Raw genomic sequence first — 23,667 nt, forward strand, 5'->3', positions numbered from 1 at the left:
AAACACTATAATATCAGAACTAGGCAACAAATCTGCTAACTAGCATTTTACATTGCATTTTAAATATTTTCTTCATAGATTCTCTCCTACAGTAGACTGTGAGCCTCTTAGGGACAGGAGCCATTTCTAACCCTAGCACATTGTAGGTGTGCTAATGCTAATTCAGTTAGTAAAAGAAGGGTGAATTGTTTTTTCACTTCAAATTTTGACTTAAATTTTTTGGAGCATGGCTGAATTATTATTAATTTTTGGAAGGATCACTTGTGCCATAATTGCAAGGTCCATGTGAATCTCTTTCCTAAAATGCGGCTACTGTGTATGTCAGGCATTCCTTAATGGATCATGTTAAATAGTAACTTCAATTAAATATAACTTATTTGGCTGTTCTATTTTCTTCTGTTAAGTGGTAAGTAATTTCTGTATACCTCATTGTTTCATGCCTTTGGATTTTTACATTTTAGGTCCTGAATCTGTATGTTCTTGATGATGATATTCCTGAGCTTAATGAGTATTTCCGTGTGACGCTGGTTTCTGCAGTTCCTGGAGATGGGAAGCTAGGTTCAACTCCTACCAGTGGTGCAAGTATAGACCCTGAAAAGGAAACAACAGATATCACGATCAAAGCTAGTGATCATCCATATGGTAATCAAGCCCTTTGCAATAATCCTCTCTTCTCTGAGTGTACTTGGTCTAGTTAAAAACTTCTTAAGGAGCTTTTGCAAATGATTGAAATAGAACTTCTTCAGGCCCTCTAACTTCTAGGCTCTATGTTTTGCAAAGTACATACAGGATTATTTAAAATGAAAAAAAGTATTCCTATTCATGGCTTTCAAAAAAATTTTTTTAATTTAAAAAATTATCCTATTGTGATATGTTACCCCTAACTAATTGAAGTACTTTGTAATTTATATTTTATTAAGCTTGAAGAATTGGAGTTAATGCTGTTTATATTAATTCCTTTTTGTGCTGCAAAGTGATAATTTTCTTAATGGGGGAATAATTATAGATATTTGTCCTAAAAAATTGAGACTATTTTTCTACATTGAAAATTAATAGTTCTTTTGTAGGAATAAAGCAAGAACAACTATTAAAAGGTCTGTGTAGGAAACTTGGGAGACTCCTCAACTCTGATTTTCTTAGTTAAATTTTTCTTAAGTATTTTGCAAATATTTAGAGTGGTATTAATCATGTTCTGCTCTAAGTCCAAGAATGAATTTTAGAGATGTACATATGAGATTCTTTGGGCAGAGACAAGGAAAATTATCATTTTAACTTTGAGAATTTTGAAAACTCATATTCTGTGTCAAAAGCATGTTAATTGAATCTTCACTAAAGTCTTTTCTAAATGAAAGCCCTCAAAATTTTATTCTGGTGATCAAAATAATTGTGCAAGATTGTTTCGAATGGAAAAGATGTTCTTCCACAGATCATGGGGGCCTGAATGTCCTGCCTTTCTTTGTTTCCTACAGGCTTGCTTCAGTTCTCCACAGGACTGCCCCCTCAACCTGAGGACACGATGACCCTGCCCACAAACAGTATTCCACACATCACTGTGCAGGAGGAAGATGGAGAAGTGAGGCTATTGGTCATCCGGGCACAGGGGCTCCTGGGTAGGGTGTTGGCAGAATTTAGAACAGTCCCACTGACGGCATTCAGTCCTGAGGACTACCAGGTAAATTGTTTAATCCTTTGGAAGTGGTGTGTGCCCTAGTCAGACTCTGTCCTTCTCTTGGAGGCCTGGAAGGGACTTGCACTAGTCCCAGGACATACTCAGTAAGGAAAATAAGCGCTGACAGCTCTCTCACCTTTTACATTTCTGTGACTTAAGGTACTTCAGTCCTTTGAAGCCTGACACTTAAGTAGTATTAAACTGATGATTCCACTTGCACCTTGTATTTGATAGTTTTCATTTCTATTCTTTATTTTAGTGTTACAGGTTTTGATCAGGTATATTAACAATGGTTTCTTACACATTTAAATCCTCTTATTGGGGCATCTGGGTGACTCAGTGGTTGAGCATCTGCCTTCAGCTCAGGTTGTGATCCTGGGGTCCTGGGATCAAGTCTCACATCAGGCTCCCCACAGGGAGCCTGCTTCTTCCTCTGCCTGTGTCTCTGTCTCTTTCTCTGTGTCTCTCATGAATAAATAAGAAAATCTTTAAAAAAATAAATCCTCTTATTTATGTCCATCAAATGGGACCAGATTTGTGAAGAAATTATATGTCATGTCCTTTCCATTTTAATTATATTTTTCTCAAGTGAAAAGCAGTGTGGTGCTGGCAAACAGAAACTGGGATTTTGAACCAGACCAAACTGGGTTTAAACTGCTCTTCTAAATGTGTGGCCTTAGGAACTCAAATCTTCCTGACCTCAATTTCCTGATCATTAAGAGGAGATGATATCTGCTGGGTAGGATTGCTCTGAGGATGGATGGCAGCATTTTAAGTGTCACGTACTGTCCATGGCACATATACAGTGACAGTAATCACTGCTTATTCTTATTATCACCAGTATTCATTCATATTAAGCAAGTGCTTGTAATTTCTTCTTGGCTGTACTTCTTAGGAAGTATTTTATATCCTTCAAAATTTTTGTTTTCCCAAAGAATCACCTTCTTTCATTTTAATAATAGTTTCCCTGTTTTTCTCCTTCTTCCTGAGAAGACCTGCACAATGGTGCAGTGTCCAGTAATTTGTATAGCCTTTCTGCTCAAACTTCAGAAATCTCGGCTAATTGAATTCAATTAATTTTAGCTGTAGTCCAGTTGGCAGAGTTTTTTTTCAGATTTCTTCTTTCCCAAACTTTTTTACTTGGGCAATATATATTTCTCTTCCCTTGATGTTACACCTTTAATTTGGTATATAACATATTCCACAAGAATGACAGGTTAGCTTAGTATTCTCTGCATTTTCTTAAATACTTTAGTTCTTATATTGATAGTGTCCGTTTCTTAGGTAGTCTGGAAAGCCCCAATCTCCACTTGGATTACCATTTTCTTTAATAACTAAAACCAAAATAAAACAAAACCTATGCCTCCTTCTTTCATGACTATCAGAAAGCTACTACCCTTGAAGACCTCTGTGTTGAGTTTTAGGGTACTTGGATATCCTGTCTGGCTTTGGATTCACCACATTGAACTGTGATCTTTGCTTTGTCCCTGAAAACTTGATAAATAATTTGTCTCCACTTCTCTATGATGGGTCAGCTGTCTTTGATCTGCATTAGCACAAAAGTAGGGCTTCTTAGGCTGTGTGTGTGAGCATGTATGTATTGTGGGAAGGAAGGGAAGTGCCAGGAGAGATCATCTATAGGAGAGGATACAGTTGAATATCAGATATCATTGTTCTTTTTTTTTTAAAGGAATTTATTTATTTATTTATTTATTTATTTTATTTATTTATTTATTTATGAGAGACACAGAGAGAGAGAGGCAGAGACACAGGCAGAGGGAGAAGCAGGCTCCCTGTGGGGAGCCTGATGTGGGACTCGATCCTGGGACTCTGGGATCACGACCTGAGCCAAAGACAGATGCTCAATCACTGAGCCATCCAGGTGCCCCAGACATCATCGTTCTTAACCTTATTCTCATATACTGAGGTACAGGTGGTCCCCACCATCCAGGTGCTTACTTCCAGCTCTTGATAGTGATATGAAACAACTAATTAGTGACTGAATTACAGTTGTAGGCATATTCAGGATTGGTACTCTGGGAGAGAGGTGGGTATACATAGTCAAGGTAGTTAAGGAGGCCTTGTTTAGGGAAGTGATACTTCTGCAGAGTGCCTAAGTTTAAGGAGGAGGAAAGTAGTAAACTAAATGAAGGGGGAAAGCACTACTAGAGACTGGTAAAATAGCATGAGTAAAATGTTAAATGGTGCTAATGAGGAGCAGAAAGAAGACCAGTGCTTCTGGAGTGTGGAGAGCTAAGTGTCATGTTAAAAGATAAGATATGTGGGCACTGGGATTTTGCTAGGCCTTAGAGATCATGTACTCTTGTGCCTTATGTTTTAAAAACAAAGAAGTAATTGAAAGGTATCATGTATTTATAAAAGATCATTAGTCTGAACTGAGGAGAAAGAATTGAAAGATACAAGCACTAAATATAGGAAGACCAGCCAAGGAGTCCATTTTGTAGAACAAGGCAAAAGGTGTTATTAGTATCTTGAACTAGGTAGGTAGTGGTATAGATGTGAAGGAGAAGATGGGCTCAAGAAATGTGTCAGAGTTAAAATGGCAGGATTTGAAGATTGTTTAGTGCTAAGGATAAGGCAGAAAAAGAAAAGAGTGTCAAAAGTGACTCCCTAGTTCCTGGCGTGAGTAACTTGCTTCTGTATAACTTAGTACTGTGGAGAGGATTGGATAAAGCATAGATATTTTAAGGGAAAAATCATGAATTAAAAATCCTGACAGAAATATAAGAAAACTTTGAAATAGGAATTAAGAGTTAAGTCTGGATATCAGAGTTTGGAGACAGAATTTGAGACTGGAGAATAATAAATAATATTTGAAGGCTAAGTGTATAGTAGCCTTGTCTAGAGAGAGAGTCTAGAGAGAGTCTGATGAACAGAAGTTTTTAGAGGTTGTAAGGAGACTGTTAAAATCAACAAAGAACACTAAAAAGGATGAGCTAAAAAGGTAAGGAAAAATTGAGAGTGTGATATGGAATATCAGAGAAGAACATACTTCTGGAAGAGGGAATGGCTCATTGTGTAGGATATTGCTAAGGTCAAGTTAAGATGGTTTCCTAAGGCAGTCAAATATAATTTCTGTTGTTATGACTCATAGAGTTAATTAACTCCATTGATGACTATCCTCTAGGCAGAGTTAATTACTTCCTTCTTGAGGTAACTGTATGCCTTTTACAGCAGTTATTATTCTATCTGGATATATTACATGGTTAACACTCCTTATAGAATCTAGCTAAAATTTATCTTGGCTGCTTTTGAATCCCAAGCATCTAAAATGGTACCATGTCCATGATACCATGCATTTGATAAATATTGAAAAAAGTAAATAAATGAGTGAGTAGGTAAATTGGTACTTTGGTTTCTCAATTTAGCTTTAAGATCATTAATAGCTACTGAGAATGAAATATAGTTTACCCACACAAGTTAATAACACTAGAAAAATTTAAACAACTTTAAAATATGTTCTCATGAGTTGGGGGAAAAAAGGGCCTTATGACTTTGAACTTAACTTTTTTTGTTTTTGCTATAGTATGTGAACTTTTCTGATGAGAGATCTATATTATGAATTGCAGTTGCAAGTATAATAAAGAAAGTGTTAACGCCCAATAGACTGGTCTTTATTATTATTTGGAGAGATTCTCAGAATAAAAACGTGAAAATGGCATTGTTATACACTGAGTATTTATATTACTTAGTGATATAATTTGAACAGTTCTAAATATACTTGGTCAAAAGTTATGCACATTTCATTGAATTCATTTAGGAATTTGTGGATGTCACCTATTCAGATTTCTCATTTGCCTTAAGTACTTTTTTTTTTTTTTTTTACTGAATAGGCAAACAAGAGAAATAAAAATCCATCTGCTTTACCTAGTTGAATATTTATTTAGAATTTATATTGAACACTATTCATATACATTTGTTTTCAGGTTTATATTTTATTTATTTAAATTATCTTGATTTATTTATTTGAGAGAGAGAAAACACATAGTGGGGAGGGGCAGAGGGAGAGGGAAAGGCAGACCCCCCTGAGCAGGGAGCCTGAGGCAGGGTTTCATTTTAGGACTCTGAGACCATGATTCAAGCTGAAGGCAAATGCTTAACCAACTGAGCTATGCAGGCACCCCTCAGGTTTATATTTTACTTATGTTCTTCTGTTTCAGTATTTTTAATAATTTGGGACATAGAAAACACTCTCATCTTGCACATTAACACACAGAATAATTCTAATCTAGTGGATAAATCTTTTATTTGTATTTCAGAGTGTTGCTGGAACCTTAGAATTTCAACCAGGAGAAAGATATAAGTACATTTCTGTTAATATCACTGATAATTCTGTCCCTGAATTGGAAAAATCTTTTAAAGTTGAGTTACTGAACTTGGAGGGAGGAGGTAAGCTGATGACTCAAAAGTATCAAATATTTGCTTGTCTGTATGGAAAATTTCCCCAAATTTCCCTTCCCTGTGTTCCCAGAACCCCAGGTGAAAGCAAAGGAGGTCAAGCCAGGGAAAAGATTAAACAGCGGCCACAGCTTGGATGACTGCATAAAGCAGTAAAAATATGCTGGATGGTGTGTTTGGAGGGTGACATATAAAAATACCATCTTTGTTTGCCCTCCAGAGACAGGTCCTTGCATCCCCAAATCATATTTTTGTGAAACGACTTCATTAATTAGAGGTCACTATAAAACATTTGAAAAGTTGTTGTTTGTATCACTTGTAGTTAATAATACTTAATGTGATGGAGAAAACGTTAATGATCATTATTGTGTGATAAGGAACATTAAGTATTCTTTAGAAGTAATATTTCTGATCATAGTGATACTTGGTATTTTATGTGGAAACTTCTTCCTGTATCTCTAGATTATACATTGTTAGGTATTGTGCATGAGTACTCACTTGAAAACCTATCTTGCAGCCTCTTAGTAAACAGTAGTGACAGAGAATTTCATTTTTCCCTCAGTGAGTTGGGCTTGGAGTAAAGGAATCTAGACACTGGCTTCTATTCCCCAAGTCATAGCTAGAGACTAAGAAGTGCAGTATTGTTAGGAGCTAAATTCACCAGAGGGTTAAGGGAAAAACTGTTATTTCATATTGTTTTGTCTTTAAAAACAACTCTACATAACATAGACATCTGCTGGATGTTTTATGTTATTCAGAGTGCATCGGTGTTGAACTTTACCCTCTCTTATGACTTGTAGATAATATGGGCGATGCACTGGATATTCTCTAAAACGCATTTTGCCTCTTAGTCCTCTAAGGTTATTTCAGATTTGGGGGGTCATAATGTCTGATGTATCCCAGTCTGGCTGATGGGAAGAGTAGAAGAGCAGAGCAGATCTTAAACTCATATGTCAATCAAGGATACTGTAGAAGCACATAGACATGGATGTGGACTTGCTTCTCTTACTCCTCTTCCACCATTGTCATTGTTACACTTCCTGTCTTCTTTTTAAACTGTTAGTAAAGTAATGGGTAGGGTATAAGATGTATTGGAAGTGAAGGTAGAAGCATTTTCTCTTTGTCTTAGTCCTTATATATTGCCAAGTGCTTTATTTCTTACATTATTTATTTGGTCTTTAGTCCTGTTAAAGGCAGCACATTTTTTTTTAGGTGAGAAAATTGAGGTACCAAGAGTTTTAATGACCTGTTGGAGGTTTTACAGTGGATATTTCTCACAGCCAGCCTGAAACAGATTGTTGTAGACTGCTTATCTAGGGTTCTTTCTACCATGTCAGTAGCAAAAGGGTGATCAACTCTGAGAATGGTAAATAAAGTGGGAATTTGAACGTTTGGCTGGAGGGAAATGTTAGACACATTTCCCTAATTTTGAGTTGATTGAGGTGAGTGGTAAGGTGACTCTGTTATAGTCATAATCATATAGGCCTAACCATGTGATTATACACAACCACAAATATTTTTAAAATGTTTAAAATGTTAAAAACAATTTACATTGCTTTAAGTATTTGATTTAAAAAGACAGTTGGGCAGCCCAGGTGGCTCAGCGGTTTAGCGCCACCCTCAGACAAGGACGTGATCCTAGAGACCTGGGATCCAGTCCCACGTCAGGCTTCCTGCATGGAGCCTGCTTCTCCCTCTGCCTGTGCCTCTGCCTCTGCCTCTCTGTCTGTTTCTCAAATAAATAAAAATCTTTAAAAAAAAAAAGTCAGTTGGTTAAGTTGGCAGAAATGGGAAATACCAATTACAACTTACTTGGAGTATTTCCTAATGCTATGGATGACTTTTCAATAAATTGGTAGCTTGACTAATGTTATACTTTTACATTATAAAATAGTGTTATACTTTTACCACTTAAAAATATATTTTCTATGGAAGAATGCATGTCATAGGGTGACTATTACTACATTTTCATCTTTTCTGGATATGTTTTAAGAGCTCTCCATTTTCTCATTGTGTTGATGTGTATTGTGTGGGTGTGTCTCTGTGTCTTCTTGTGAAGTGACTGAATTCTTTAGGGTTGATGGCAGTGGTAGTGGTGACGGGGACATGGAATTCTTCCTTCCAACTATTCACAAGCATGGTAAGCCGCTCTTCCAAGGCCCTTTACTAGTCTACATTTTATTTTAACTCTTCTTTTTGGAGACAACAATACTAACCAATTATTTATACCTACTGTGTGCAGGTTCTTTACATATTTTATCTCAGTAACCATAACAGCAACTTTATATTTACTCTGTGTTATAGTTACCTACCTAGAAAGTGATCAAGCCAGAATCAAGTCCTTCCTTGCCTGCCTCCAAAGCCCAGACTTCCCTTAGTATGAACCCAATAGAGTTTCTTGATTCCAACTATAATAGAAATTTTGCTTGAATATCAGTCATAAAATTATTTTTGAAAAATATTTTACATAGCTTTGAATACCTGAAAAGAGAGAAATAGAACATTTATATTTTTATGTTAAATGTATCATGCTTATTGTATTTACAGAAAGAACCAGCAGTCTTTACATGTAGCATTTAATCAAAACAGGAAAAAAGAAATTAAAAAGGCAGTAAATGGGGAGAATAAGTTGTCAGTGAGTGGGAGGGAATAATCAAAAGAGAATGCATTTGATTCATATGCAAGCATGATTCAGCTTTTTACCTCAAATACTTTTTTTTTTTTTGTATTGGGAGAAAAATGCATAGAATACTTATTTCTGGAGGGAGAACTTTTTCTAATCCTCAAATGTTCCTTTTTCACAATTTCAGGTTTTATATTTTAAGGTTAGAACTCATATTCCCACTCTTCTCATTCCTAACTTTCATCAGTGCCTCATGTAACTACTGTATTTAATTACTGTGTTACTTTTGGAATTGTTCATTTTCTGTCTGTATATATTAATATAACATAATAGTTGAATATACTTCTTAGGAAAAAAATTCAATATTTCTGTAGGTATTGGCAATTCTTTAGTTACAAGACTGGAGTGTTTGGGCGCCAGGAGAGGTAGATCTATAATATCATAATAGGATAATAAAATAGACCTAGAACTCATGCACATTTAGAAACCAAGAATCTGTTCAGTCAGATTGATAAAAATCATAGGGAAACTGTTTCATGAAGGTAAGAGTCATTTTGGCTCCCGTTCTTCTGAGGTCAGCAAAGGTCGTGGGAGACTTTCCTCATATACTCTGTGTGGAAGAATGTTCTCTTTCATAGAGCAGAAAAAGAAAAACAAGTTTTCCTTATTCATCTCCAAGTGCTTATACAGCACTTGTATATCATGGTGGTGCCAAAATAGAGAAAGGTCATAAAAGCATGAATATGTGTGGCAACCATTTGTGTCTGCCTTTCTTTCTAAAACAAATTAGAATGTACTCAATGAATGGTAAAACTCTTTTCAAAAAGTTGTTCCTTGGCTTTTCCTTTGGTTTGTAAATTACTTATTAACATTTTCTTGCTATTTGTTGGAACTTATTCATGCAGCCAGTCTAGGAGTGGCTTCACAAATACTAGTGACAATTGCAGCCTCTGACCATGCTCATGGTATATTTGAATTTAGCCCTGAGTCACTCTTTGTCAGTGGAACCGAACCAGAAGATGGGTACAGCACTGTTATATTAAATGTGAGTACATTTTTTCTTCCAGTCTTAGACACTTTCTGTTCTTTTAAAACTTTTATTGTATTATGAAGGTGTCCTTTATGTTTTTTTTTTTTTTCCTTTTTAGGTAGAGGGGGAATGATCCTAGTGGAACACACAATACAGATCGATAATTGAATAGTAATTAGACATTTGTCTTTGTATGTAGTTTTGCATATAAGATTGTCTTATGATTTTGAGGACTCCTGACTCTTTAAGGAATATAGTAGAGTCATACAAGTGTTAATTTATATAGATTTTGTATTAATTCACTTAGGCTGTGGAAACAAATGTCTCCTAAAGCTCACTGGCTTAATATAACAAAGATTTGTTTTTCTACCGATGGTGTTTCTGGAGCCTAACTTGACAGTCACCAGTTATTGAGGCATCAAGGATCACAGAGGTAGCATCTCAGCAGGTGCTTCTGTCTTCACGGAGGGGGAAAGTGTGGATGTGGAGAACTGCATATGGCTCTTAGAGTTTCTTTCTGGAAGTGATTCATAACATTTCCACATTTTCACTTAGTCCCATGGTCAAAAGTCACATGGCCATGCCTAATGTTAATGGGTAGAAAAATGCAATCCTATCTCATCTCTCACCCAAAAGGAAATAAAATCCAAAACATTTGTGAACAGCAGTTCATAATGACAACTCTGTATGATGTGTGTGTGTGTGTGTGTGTGTGTGTGTATGTGTGTACTTCCTCCTCTGCTTTGTTCAGTTAGGAATTAAGTTGAATTCAATTGTTAAACAACTGGGAGGAGCTAGAATCTTGCTCAACCTCCTCAGATTTTGTATAAATAATGAAGAAAGATTACTCAATGGCAGATTTTCAATAAGTTGTGGAGTAATTTGAACAATCTTAGAAAGGATAACTAATTATTCAAAAAAAGAAAAAAATTAAGGGAAAAAGATTAAGTTTTCTAAAATCCCTATCTTGACTGTTATTTTAAGTTAACATTTGTATTTAAAGCTATGTTTATTCCCCTTAATATATTATTGGCAAAAGTATTGCTGAAGTATATTTTAGCGAACTTTAGGAGAAATATGTTTTTTGGTGAGTTTTTCATATTATATCGAAGATAAAAGAAAATATAATTTGTTTTCAAAAATGAGTTAAATGAGTTTCATGGCTAACTTTTCAGAAAATATCACTCATTTATTACTTACAATGAAGTATATACCATCTTTGTAGTAAAAGCAAAAATTTTCATGAGTATGCTTACATATGATAATTACATTTGCTTCATTACTAATTTATGATTGCAGAAAACATACCGCTGTAGTTTAGTTAGTAGCTAAAAATGTTCAATCAATTTGTAGCTTTGTGCAATAATCACTTTTTAAGTACTCTGAGGGTCCTCAAAGATGGGTAGTACTTGGCCTTGCCTCCAAGAATCTTATATTCTTGAGAAAAACTAGTAGAAAATAAAATAAAAATTTAATATCTTGCTATCATTCTATATTTACAAACCTCTAAATCAGTGATTTTAATCTCTCTTTTAATACATTTTGCTATTAAATATTTTACAGATTATAAGAAGCTGTGGAGCTCTGTCTCAAGTGACTTTGTTTTGGAGCATAGGCTCTGATCCTGATGGCGATCTTGCCTTCACCTCTGGCAATGTCACATTTGAGATTGGGCAGACGAGTGCCAACATCACATTGGAAATACTTCCAGATGAAGATCCAGAACTGGATAAGGCCTTCTCTGTGTCAATCCTCAGTGTCTCCAGTGGTTCCTTGGGAGTTCATACTAATGCCACGTTAACAGTTTTGGCTAGTGACGATCCTTGTGGGATCTTCATCTTTTCTGAGAAAGATAGACCTATCAAAGTTGAGGAAGCAATGCAAAATATCACGCTGTCAGTGATAAGGTTAAAAGGCCTCATGGGAAAAGTCATAGTCACATACACAACGCTGGATGATATGGAAAAACCGCCTTATTTTCCACCTAGTATAGCCAGAGCAACTCAAGGAAGAGACTATATACCAGCTTCTGGATTTGCTCTTTTCAGAGCCAATCAGAGTGAGGCAACCATAACTATTTCAATTTTGGATGATGATGAACCAGAAAGATCAGAATCTGTGTTTATTGAACTACTGAACTCTACTTTATTAGAGAAAGTACAGAATCGCCCAAGTAAGTAACCAGTAGTGTGTTATTATTATTATTGGAGGTAAGAATCCTAAAAAAATAAATCAAGAATTGGTATAGTAGAAAATTTTTTTTAAATGTTTATTTATTTATGATAGTCACAGAGAGAGAGAGAGAGAGAGAGAGAGAGAGAGAGAGGCAGAGACACAGGCAGAGGGAGAAGCAGGCTCCATACCAGGAGCCTGACGTGGGATTCGATCCCGGGTCTCCAGGATTGCGCCCTGGGCCAAAGACAGGTGCTAAACCGCTGCGCCACCCAGGGATCCCAGAAAATTATATAAAAATAGTAAGCTCCAGTTTTGAAAGTATTGCCTTACAGAAGTTTATAAGGTAAATGGAAGTGGGACACCTGAAAACATACGATTATGTTTTAAGAGCCCCTTATGTTCCCAAACTAAGTTGTTAAAAGCTGCTGGGTAATCTGGTGCAACTGACATCTAGTACTATTGTATTATATATTGTAGCTTCCAAATCATTCTAGAGTCAATCTGGGGGTTCCAGGGACAGTCCTGGTGGCAAGATCCTGAGTCTCTTTCACCTTGATCCAGTCTGAAAGATTCCTTCACCCATAGAGCCTCTTTGGCAATGAGCATATGGATGCAGCAGCTGCATGAGGGAAGGGGGACAGGAGTGTGTAGCAGTAAGAAATCCTGTACATTTGTGGGTCACTGAAAGTTAAGAAGGCACTGGTTGGCAATAGGAATGGGGAGTGACCTATGTTGGGCAGATGATGTGGTGCGGCAACTTCTTTGGAAAAGTAGCAGCCACTTCCCCTGGGGTTGTGGCTCAGTGGCTTTTAGAGTGAGGTGTCTACAGGTAGAGAGCAGACCTTATGCTTGCAGAGCTGAAAGCAGTTATTGTGTTATACCTTGTTCATTAGTCACATCTCTCTAAGAGGACATATAACTTTAGAAAGTTGTTTTTAAACAAAGGCAAGGATCTAGATCTCCTGGAATAAGGGAAAAAGCAGATGAAGAAATATTAGTGATATTAATTCGATATCAGTTTAACATCAGTTTTAGGACAATATTTATAAGAAGACAAATAAAACATTCTAAAGGAAACTGGAATTACATATTTAAAAGTAAGATTCCAAGAGCTACATGTTGACTGTTGACTGTGTTTTGCCATATAGACTAAGGTTTCTCGTAAATAAATTTCTTCACCTTAATGTAATACCTTTATGGATATACTATATAGTGAGCAACATTCTTGTCCACAATGTAGGTAATTGCAGATCAGTATTATGGAAGGAAATTTACTTTATAGGACAACTATTAACATTAAATATTCAGGTTATAGTCAAGGTTAAAATTCTCACACAATATCCATCCTTTTTTTCCTTAACAAGATTTAGGATCAGTTCTAATAGCAAATAAATTGTAATAAAATCTAGTGACTAGTCTTAGTAAGAATTATAAATAAATAAACAAAAGGATTATAATAAAGCCTAGTTTCAAAGAACTCACAGTTTATTGAGCGAGATAAAAATAAAACCAGAAGGGAGTATCAAATAGCAATGGCTAGGAGCTATGTGTGTTGGTGTAAGATAACTTATCTTCCAATATATTGTAATAAACTATTGGACATAAACTTTTTCAGCCCCAGTTTCCTTATCTATTATACCGAAATACATTGGGGCTTGAGTACAATAATGTATATGAAAATTTATGCAGTTTCTGGCACATGGTAAACATTCAGTAAATATTAACAGTATTGTTAACAAGGTATGCAGGATATCAGTGTGCTATGGGATAGGAGAGACAATTGACATGTAATTTATACTTGTTATGTCCCTGGAACCAGGTAGCATATTTGGAGCAATTCACAATAGGCAGAAGATAGATGTGAAATAATTAAAGAACAATTAAATGCAAATCTGTGTGATGTTGACTACAGTGTAATAGGCAAAATCAGTGTAGGACCTGATAGGGTCTCTGTTACTATACTCTGAGTATAATCATTAACTTGGAGGAGAGCGCTGTGAGAAGACTGGTGATCAGCACCTGGGTAAGCGCAGAGCACAGTATGAACAGTTTGAATAATTGAAGATATACCTGGCTTGATGAGGAATTGTATATAGGGAGCAAGGGATTACATAAACCCTCACAGGATGCCTCTTGATGTGTCTAGCAGGTACTGGCATGATACCTTATGTGACTTCTTCACCGTCTATGTGCCTCTGATTACTCATCGGTGAAATGTGGACAGTGTTACCTGCCCCATAGAGGTGGCATAGGGATTAAATGACTTGACACAAGAGAAGTGCTTAGAACAATGCCTGGCAAATTCTTTTGTAATTTAGTTGTATTTAATTATATTGGTTTATAGTTTTTTTTATTTTAACTATGATATAATTTAGCATGGTCTGTGGGTTCCTATCACTGAAATTAAATGGTGTTACTGTTTTTAGATTGTCAGAAAATGTTACATTTTATTATCACATATTTCCAAATAATATAGTTGTTAGAGATACTCTAAATATCAACTCAAAATTGTTTGCTGCTATTAAGTTTGTTTATGGTTCTTCATTTGTGTTAAAAGGTCATTTTTTTACGTTGTTTTGGCAAGGGTGGTGGTTGGAATTGAACCTAGAAGATAATTTAGAGAGAGTTTGTAGAAGGTCCTAAATGCCTTCAAAACAAGTTTTGCTGTCTCCAAAATCAGTGGAAAGTGAGAAGAGAGCCTTGAAAGTATTGAGCACACTTTATTGTACCAGCATCGGGGTAGCATTGAGGCTGACTTTGCACTCTGCATTCTGCACTCTTAACTAAGATGGGACAAAAAGGAATGGGTTTGTGAGCAAGGACAGGGAAACAGGGAGGCAGTAATTTAATTACAGTATGATGATTTGCAGCTGGTCTTTGAGGGCACGAAGCTTAATGACTTTCCTACTCAGTTTTGCAACTGAAATGCTGTTTTTTAAAATTTTTATGTCATGCTGGTAACTAATTAGAAGAGCACAGTCCTGTAGGTACTGTCATTATCTGTTGTAATATTATGTAAAGTGATGATTGAGTGGAACTCCATAAACTGTGAGTTTTGACACATTTCCAATGCTTATTAAAATATTCCTGTAAGATAACTATTCCTTTGCTAACAATTCTGTAATAAAAATCTCTCTAAAATGTAAAGCTACAAGAGAGCAGGGACTTTGTTTCATTGATTTTTATTAACCCAGTGTCTAGATTAGTGCTGGTACATAGTAGTCAGTACGTATCTTTTTTTTAATATATAAATAGTAGAGAGAAACAAACAAATGAGGCTCCCATTTTGCTGATGGAATCTTGCTGAGGTTTCCTGATGACTTTTGGCCATTGGGTAGATTTTTGATATACTAGCCTTTCTTCTGTCTTTCAGTTCCAAATTCTCCACGTCTTGGGCCTAAGGTAGAAACTATTGCTCATCTAATCATCATTGCCAATGATAATGCATTTGGAACTCTTCAGCTATCAGCACCAATTGTTCGAGTGGCAGAAAATCATGTTGGACCCATTATCAACGTGACTAGAGCAGGAGGAGCATTTGCAGATGTTTCTGTGAAGTTTAAAGCTGTGCCAATAACTGCAGTTGCAGGTAAGAAAAGACCTCCAAGGAGCAGTGAAGTGGTTTAGAGGGAAATTATATCCTTAATTAACCAAAGCCACTTACAGATGTAGTTAGAAAAATCAACCAGAAAAAATAATTCTCTTGCATCTTTTTAAAGGCATAAAAATAAAGCTTTGTCTTGTATTTATGACACAGATTTTGTAGAATTTTTTTTAAAGATTTATTTATTTATTTATGACAGACAGAGAGAGAGAGAGAGGCAGAGACACAGGAGGAGGGAGAAGCAGGCTCCATGCTGGGAGCCTGACACGGGACTCGATCCCGGGACTCCAGAATCACGCCCTGGGCCAAAGGCAGGCGCTAAACCGCTGAGCCACCCAGGGATTCCCAGATTTTGTAGAATTTTTAAAAAAAATGTTAGCAAAACTGTATATGAATTTTAAAGTTAAAATGACCGGAGTGCCAGGTGGAGTGCCAGATGGCTCAGTCAGTTAAGCATCTGCCTTCGGCTCAGGTCATGATCCCAGGGTCCTGCGATAGAGCCTCCCACACACCCCCACCTCCCAAGCATTGGGCTCCCTGCTCAGTGGGGAGTCTACTTCTCCCTTCCCCTCTGGCCCCCCACCCCACTTGTGCCCCTGCTCTCTCTCTCTTTCAAATAAATAAATAAAATCTTTAAAAAAAAGGTTAAAATGACCAAAATTTGCACAAACCAATGAAAAGGAAACTAGGGAAAGTATTGTTAGGCTTTCTCATGTGTACTTTTTAGCTATTTGAAAGGGATTCATGTGTAAATGATCCTGAGGAATGCAGGATAAAATGTGCAGCCACATGGTTGCAGTGCTTGGCAACAGTCTTGTCTCTCAACCCATTTATCTTGCTTGTTTATTTATTTATAAAGAATGTGGAAGAGGCAATGGCTAGCATTAACTATTCTGTGTAAGCAAAATGATTTCATTGCCAAATGCAAACATGAGGAGACTGCCTTTTCTGTTGGTGCAGTTAGAGCATCTAGAGGGAGATCTGCCCCGAGAGCTATTCAATTAGAATCTTTCTAGCATGCATTTAAAGGAACATGAGTGTGAATGGATAGGATAGCATGTTTCATTCTTTGAAATAAATAATCTGGATATGATGTTTGCTTGAAAAGATAATAAACCAGGCTCACCTAGTCCCTACATGGACTGTGTGTGTGTGTGTGTGTGTGTGTGTGTGTGTGTGTACGTGTGTGCATGCGGAATGGGTAGCCTAGAGGAATGCCTGATTGTCCAACAGTGGGGATGAATCGATGTTCTAGAAAATTAGCCCTTAGACTTCATACGAAGGCTCTCTGCTTTCCCTTCCCAGCGTTTGACAAACAAAGCCACTGCCAATCTGAGCAGTATGCAGTAGCAGCTTTTAATCCAATTTTTAGGAAAGCCCATGGTTTCCAGCTATAACATTGATGATGCGGACATGCCTATGTCTGTGCAACAGTACAACTTATCTTTTTAGTGAGGTCAGAATTCCCGTTCTGTTCTTTGTTTTAAAAGTATTGTGCGTATTTTGTTTCTCTTTGTAGATAAGAGGTTATCTTGTGGTAACAGATGACGCGATGTATCTTTGTCTCAGGCCATATCTGTATCATATCTATATCATCTATGTCTGTTATGACAAGTAGAAATTATGTACCTGACTTTCTAAAAATAAAGGATAGCCTTGAACACCCTCTGGAGGTTGTTTTCATTATTTTATGATCTCAGATCTATTTTTTCTGGGAAGAGAGGTAAAATCTTTTTGTTTACGATATAGTCAGTATCCTGAAAAAAGCTTTACAAGTGTATCTGTGGAATTTGATATAGTATTCCACTCGTGTATGGCATGTTTAACGATCATATTTGGGAATAGGTCTCGGCATTTTGCTTTTTATTTTTATAGGTGAAGATTATAGCATAGCTTCATCGGATGTGGTCTTGCTAGAAGGGGAAACCAGCAAAGCTGTGCCAATATATATCATTAATGACATCTACCCTGAACTAGAAGAATCATTTCTTGTGCAGTTGCTGAATGAAACAACAGGAGGAGCCAAACTAGGGGCATTAACAGAGGCGATCATCATTATTGAGGCCTCTGATGACCCCTATGGATTATTTGGTAACCAAACTAGTTTGTGCCTTTGTTTTAACTTGTCAGTATAGATCATGCGTTTCTTTATTTTTAGGGATTTAGAATTAATTTGATTGTGTTCCCCTTTTTAACTGGGTGTTACTGACATATAGGGTACTTAAGCACCCTCCCTAGTAGTGGTTAGTGGTCATTAAAAAAATAAATCAGCATCTTAGCATAAATACGGAAGGGACCAACTTTTAGGCTTGTAAGTCAGATCTGGCTTCTAGATGTGTTTTGTGGATCTTTGATAATTCTTTCAAAAATTAATTTGCATAAATTTACACAAAAATCTGGATTTCTGGGCTTTCTTGACTAGCAGGAAATCTGGCAGCATTGTGCCTCCCTTCCTGCATAGCATCAGTCGTGAGAGCAAAATAGCAGTTGCCTCTGTGGACCAGCAGTTAGCCACAGAACTCACTAGACCCACTTCACTAATGACTGATACATGCCTGACCGCTGTGGGATTCTCAGTTTGTAACTTCTGCTTCTGTCATAATGAGTAATAGTGTGGAAATTTTGGCAGGCCTGAACGATTAGTATCACAGCATGCTACTCTGACTTGAGGGGGTTTAGCTATTTATATTTAGACTGTGTAGGAGAAAAAACAATCAACTCTAGGCGATAATGGTTAGCTTTTGTTTCAGTTTCACTTTATATTTGAAATTAATTCTGTTCTGCCCTTCAGGTTTTCAGATTACTAAACTTATTGTAGAGGAACCTGAGTTTAACTCAGTGAAGGTAAACCTGCCAATAATTCGAAATTCTGGGACACTCGGCAATGTTACTGTTCAGTGGGTCGCCACCATTAATGGACAGCTTGCTACTGGTGACCTGCGAGTTGTCTCAGGTAATGTGACCTTTGCCCCTGGGGAAACCATTCAAACCTTGTTGTTAGAGGTCCTGGCTGACGACGTTCCGGAGATTGAAGAGGTGAGAGGAATGGCTAGTATAGAATGACACTGTAAATCATAGCTTGTCTTATAGTGACTAGAACAGATGGCTGTTGTGGCATTTATAGAGAATGTCAAGTTAATTATTTCTGCAAGAATTTTCAAAATATGGTAGTGTAAAAGTGATTCTTACAGATAAAAACAATATTCTACAAGGTCTTTTATATATATCACAGTTCATTAGTGTAAATTTTTTGTACAATGAGGTTGTATTTTTCCACTTTTTTGTTTAGTGATTAATATATCTTTTCATATAAACTCTTAATTTGTTTGTATCCAGAGTCCCTTTTAGCTTGAGTGTGAACCAGTCTCAATTTAGATTTTGATTTTCTGCTTATTTACTTATTTATTGTTTGATCATTTTGAATATTTCCTACATGACAAATACCAGCTAGACATATCTTCCTGATATTTATTTTTCATGATGAAGAAGCTAGGTGGCAAATAAAAATAGAGTCTCAATAGGAAAGTTGATTGATTACTAACATATATTAACTGAAGATAATTTTATATTATGAAATTCAAATATTATTAAAGCCTAGGTCTCATTTACTTTTAATAGCATTTGTTTTTAATAATACCAAGTTTTCATAGAAGTCCATAACATTTCTTTGGAATCCTAACTGTCATTTTTCAGTTTTGAAATATTAGATGTCAGTTAATACATATAAAACACTTCTCTTTCCTTTTCTCTGAATTTAGACAGTGTTATGATATGATGGCTTTTGGTTTAAGTTTTGTGAGAATTTCCATTTAAAACAATGTGGGAAATGAAACATAATAGATTAGCTACTTATGAAACATACATGCAGTATTTTCTCTAAATAAAAAAACATATAGAATGGACATAAAAATGTATTATTAAAATGGTGACTATAAACAAGGATCTTAAAATTGATTCACAAGATTATATAACTGAATATTAAGGAATTTAAATGGCCTGTTATGTATAATCGTGCTTTATTACTAAAAGCTGATAATGTATTATTCTGTTACATATTGGGTTTATCAATGTAATGGGGGGAATTCTTTTGAGTCCATTCATATTACATTATGTTTTGTTCTTGTCCTTGTATGAATTGTATTTTGATGATTCTCCACCTGCATCATTGTTATTTTAATTTCAGAACTGGGATTCTGTTAAGGAAATTTTCACTGTATTTTTAGGTTATCCAAGTGCAACTAACCGATGCCTCCGGTGGAGGTACTATCGGGTTAGATCGAGTGGCAAATATTGTAATTCCTGCCAATGATAATCCTTATGGTACAGTAGCCTTTGTTCAGTCGGTTTATCGTGTTCAAGAGCCTCTGGAGCGAAGTTCCTGTGCTAACATAACTGTTAGGCGAAGGTATATGAAATAATAGCTTGCATCTGTGGGGGGATGGAGATTGTGGGTGGTGGGAAATGACCTCTTGTGCAATTAAATAATTTAGGTTTGGTGGTGGTTATATAATGTAAATTACTTTATAGGTTTGGTAATTTGTTAATTGAATTTTGCCTGTCAATATGAAGAGCCCAATATGTTTATCATACCTATTATTAGTGAAATAGATAATAGATTATACATCACTGGGCTTTGTAACCACAGAAAGTTATTGCTCTAATCTATGATTTGTTTGAATTAGATCTTCAATACAACTAGCTTCCAAAGTAAAGAATATTCAGATGCTGCATGAAGTGGTTGGTTTTCAGTTGTTTTTTTTTTTTTTTTTTTTTTTTTTTTTCTGTGTGTGTGAGAGGCAGTGTAAAGTTCGCTGAACTCCTTCAGAAATAGAGAATAAGTGGTCTTGGGAATTGGTGGCAAGTAATTGCATTTTCTTACAGTGCACTCATGCTATTATCATTATTTGTTACAGTGCAATCTGGTAATGAAAATTCATTTTCTAATTCTATTTGATAATTCTGAAACAAATAAGATTTGCATATCTTACAGAACCTTTATAGCTTGGTCAACAATAACTATTGTTTAATTGAAAATCGACAAGATTCCCTTACATGAGAAAATAAAATGTTGAAAGATAAATATATTTAAGGAACATGATTGTGTTTGTACTTTCACTTTACATACTTTTAAAAAAAGTGGAAACTGCAGTCCATATTTTCCTTTTCTATGTAATCCGCAGATTGCTTTGAGTGCTTAACCTGTCTTTTAATTGTTACTCCATGTTTTAGCGGAGGGCACTTTGGTCGGCTGTTGTTGTTCTACAGTACTTCTGATATTGATGTAGTGGCTCTTGCAGTCGAGGAAGGTCAAGATTTACTGTCCTACTATGAATCGCCAATTCAAGGGGTGCCTGACCCACTGTGGAGAACTTGGGTGAATGTCTCGGCAATGAAGGAACCCCAGTATGCCTGTGCCACTTTGTGTCTCAAAGAACATGCATGCTCAGCGTTTTCTTTTTTCAGTGCTTTTGAGGGCCCTCAATGTTTTTGGATGACATCATGGATCAGTCCAGTGGTTAATGACTCAGGCTCCTGGACCTACAGGAAAAACATGACCAGGGTAGCGTCTCTGTTTAGTGGTCAGGCTGTGGCTGGGAGTGACTATGAGCCTGTGACAAGGCAATGGGCCATAATGCTGGAAGGTGATGAATTTGCAAATCTCACAGTTTCTATTCTTCCTGATGATTTCCCAGAGATGGATGAGAGTTTTCTAATTTCTCTCCTTGAAGTTCACCTCATGAACATCACAGCCAATTTTAAAAACCAACCAACCATAGGACAGCCAAATACTTCTACAGTTGTCATAGCACTAAATGGTGATGCCTTTGGAGTGTTTGTGATCTACAGTATCAGTCCCAATACCTCGGAAGATGGCTCGTATGTGGAAGTTCAGGAGCAGCCCCAAACCACAGTGGAGCTCATGATCCACAGAACAGGGGGCAGCTTAGGTCAGGTGACAGTTGAATGGCGTGTTGTTGGTGGAACTGCCACTGAAGGTTTAGATTTTATAGGTGCTGGAGATATTCTGACTTTTGCTGAAGGTAAGTGATGGTTCTAAATGGACTTCAGTTTCCCCTAGTAGAGTTGTCATAGTTAATTTTTCTGATAATGGCCATTCTTACTGTGTAGATTCTTGCTAATATATGTAAGTGCAACGTGGTTTAAACAAGAAGTTAGTTAGATTGTTAATGGTTGGCCCATGACGTATGTAGGCTGATGTGTATCTTTTTTAGTTTATTAAAAAGAGAAGGTTTTCAAGGAATGTATGGATTTTATTCCTTTATAGTACTAGCAGTGCTTATAAGTCAACAGAGGCAACTCTAAGGCAAATTCTAATTTTCTAAGGGAAATTGCCAGAGTTCATACTGTTTATCTTTAGAAATTATTTTCATTGAAGATTTATCCTGATTTGTCTAGTACATGTAAAAAGAGCTTCCCAGTTAATACTCATTTTCCTAGTTACCAGTACTTCTTGCACAGGATAATCTTCAATGAAAATAATTTGCATAATAAATAGTATGAACTTTGCATAAATAGCAAAGTAGCATAAATAGTATGAACTTTGATGATTTCATTCATATTAAATTAAGCCTAGGGATAGGTCAATTTATAATAATGTTCTTAGGCTTGGATGGGATAGCTATTGTAAATTTTTGTGAATAATATATTTAAAGATAACTTGGCCTAGAGATGACAATTAGGGTCAGATTCACTGATTCTTTTTCAGGACTGGCTGAATCATCTAATATTTGAAAGTTTGGAAATTTCATTTGTTCAAATAAACATCTTTGGGTGGAGAAAGTTATCTATTGTTTAAATCCTGATTTGGGCAATTATAGATTCCATATAGTTTTTAGCATAGTGTTTTTCTGATAAAAAAATGTATACTCACTGGGATCCCTGGGTGGCGCAGCGGTTTGGCACCTGCCTTTGGCCCAGGGCACGATCCTGGAGACCCGGGATCGAATCCCACGTCGGGCTCCCGGTGCATGGAGCCTGCTTCTCCCTCTGCCTGTGTCTCTGCCTCTCTCTCTCTCTCTGTGTGACTATCATAAATAAATAAAAATTTAAAAAAAATTTAAAAATGTATACTCACTATATACAAAAAATGAAGGAAATAAGAGTATTCACCATTCCATGTCTTAGAGCAATTCATTGCATCTTTTTTGTTTGTTTGACTTTTTTGCGTATACTATTTTTGGAAACAGTAATTGGGGGTCATGATCATGATTCATATGTAGTATACTTTTTGAAATACCTAATAAGCATTGTGTTTAGAGTACATTTTAAAAATAGTATGTCACATTTCTATAATGGTTATTTCCTAGTAAATCATTTAGGTAATGATGGAATATGATCTGCTTGGTGGAGGTTGGGATAAAGGTTGGTATTTGGTAACATTTCTCCTTATTTCAAATAAAATAATGGAAATTTAATGAGAATGCCTGGAGATGAAAATTTGAAGTTAGATTTTTTTTCAGCAGCTTTAGTAACTACAATGAAAGTTTTCATATGAAGTAATACCATTACACAAGTTAGTATTACCTTGAATTGTAACTTTAGCATCACACAAAATGGACTATTTTTAATAGCTAACCTAGATTCTTAGGTAATCTATAATCTTTTGATGCAGTCTTGATACTGTGAATTGATGAAATGCATCAGGGTCACAAGAGAACATGCATTCATATCCCCTTTCTCCTTTTCCTTGCCTTTTCTCATTTCACTCTTTCATCATCTTTCCAGAAAGTGGCAAAGCAATAGGTGGAGGATAATAGGCTGAACTGCAGAAGCCATGTTGAGTTTAGGGGTGTTCACTGATGCTTTATATGCTAGTGGGGTCCTAGACCAAACTGAAAAGTGGATTGCTTGAGCCTTGTCACTGTCACTCATTTCTTTGAATTCCCTTTTTACCTCCTTCCTTCATTTACCCACATCCTGGAAACTGGTATTTGATGCTGTCATCTCGTTTTTCCAAAGATCTTATCTCATTCGGGCTGGTTCTTTCACTTGGAATTTGCCATCCCTTTCCTGTTTGCCATTTTGACCACCATTCTCTTAGTGTTCCTAATTCAGGGAGGTATTGGCTTGATTACCTGAAGAAATAATGTGTGAATCACATTATTCATAGTAATGCTAGAATGAGA

At 36.2% G+C, this 23,667-nt stretch overlaps 1 protein-coding gene across 1 annotated transcript in view; it reads left to right on the forward strand.

The window, feature by feature from the left end:
* Positions 1 to 23,667, forward strand: part of ADGRV1 (adhesion G protein-coupled receptor V1) — a 522,964-nt gene that overhangs the window by 91,667 nt on the left and 407,630 nt on the right. The window contains exons 23-33 of the mRNA XM_055312783.1: positions 462 to 642; positions 1,470 to 1,672; positions 5,950 to 6,079; positions 8,148 to 8,228; positions 9,617 to 9,756; positions 11,305 to 11,914; positions 15,290 to 15,505; positions 17,396 to 17,611; positions 18,312 to 18,556; positions 19,744 to 19,925; positions 20,750 to 21,561. Coding sequence (XP_055168758.1) covers positions 462 to 642; positions 1,470 to 1,672; positions 5,950 to 6,079; positions 8,148 to 8,228; positions 9,617 to 9,756; positions 11,305 to 11,914; positions 15,290 to 15,505; positions 17,396 to 17,611; positions 18,312 to 18,556; positions 19,744 to 19,925; positions 20,750 to 21,561 — 3,016 coding nt within the window. The remainder of the gene's footprint in view (positions 1 to 461; positions 643 to 1,469; positions 1,673 to 5,949; positions 6,080 to 8,147; positions 8,229 to 9,616; positions 9,757 to 11,304; positions 11,915 to 15,289; positions 15,506 to 17,395; positions 17,612 to 18,311; positions 18,557 to 19,743; positions 19,926 to 20,749; positions 21,562 to 23,667) is intronic.

Source organism: Nyctereutes procyonoides, unplaced genomic scaffold (assembly GCF_905146905.1).
Source record: "Nyctereutes procyonoides isolate TBG_1078 unplaced genomic scaffold, NYPRO_anot_genome, whole genome shotgun sequence".
NCBI lineage: Eukaryota > Metazoa > Chordata > Mammalia > Carnivora > Canidae > Nyctereutes > Nyctereutes procyonoides.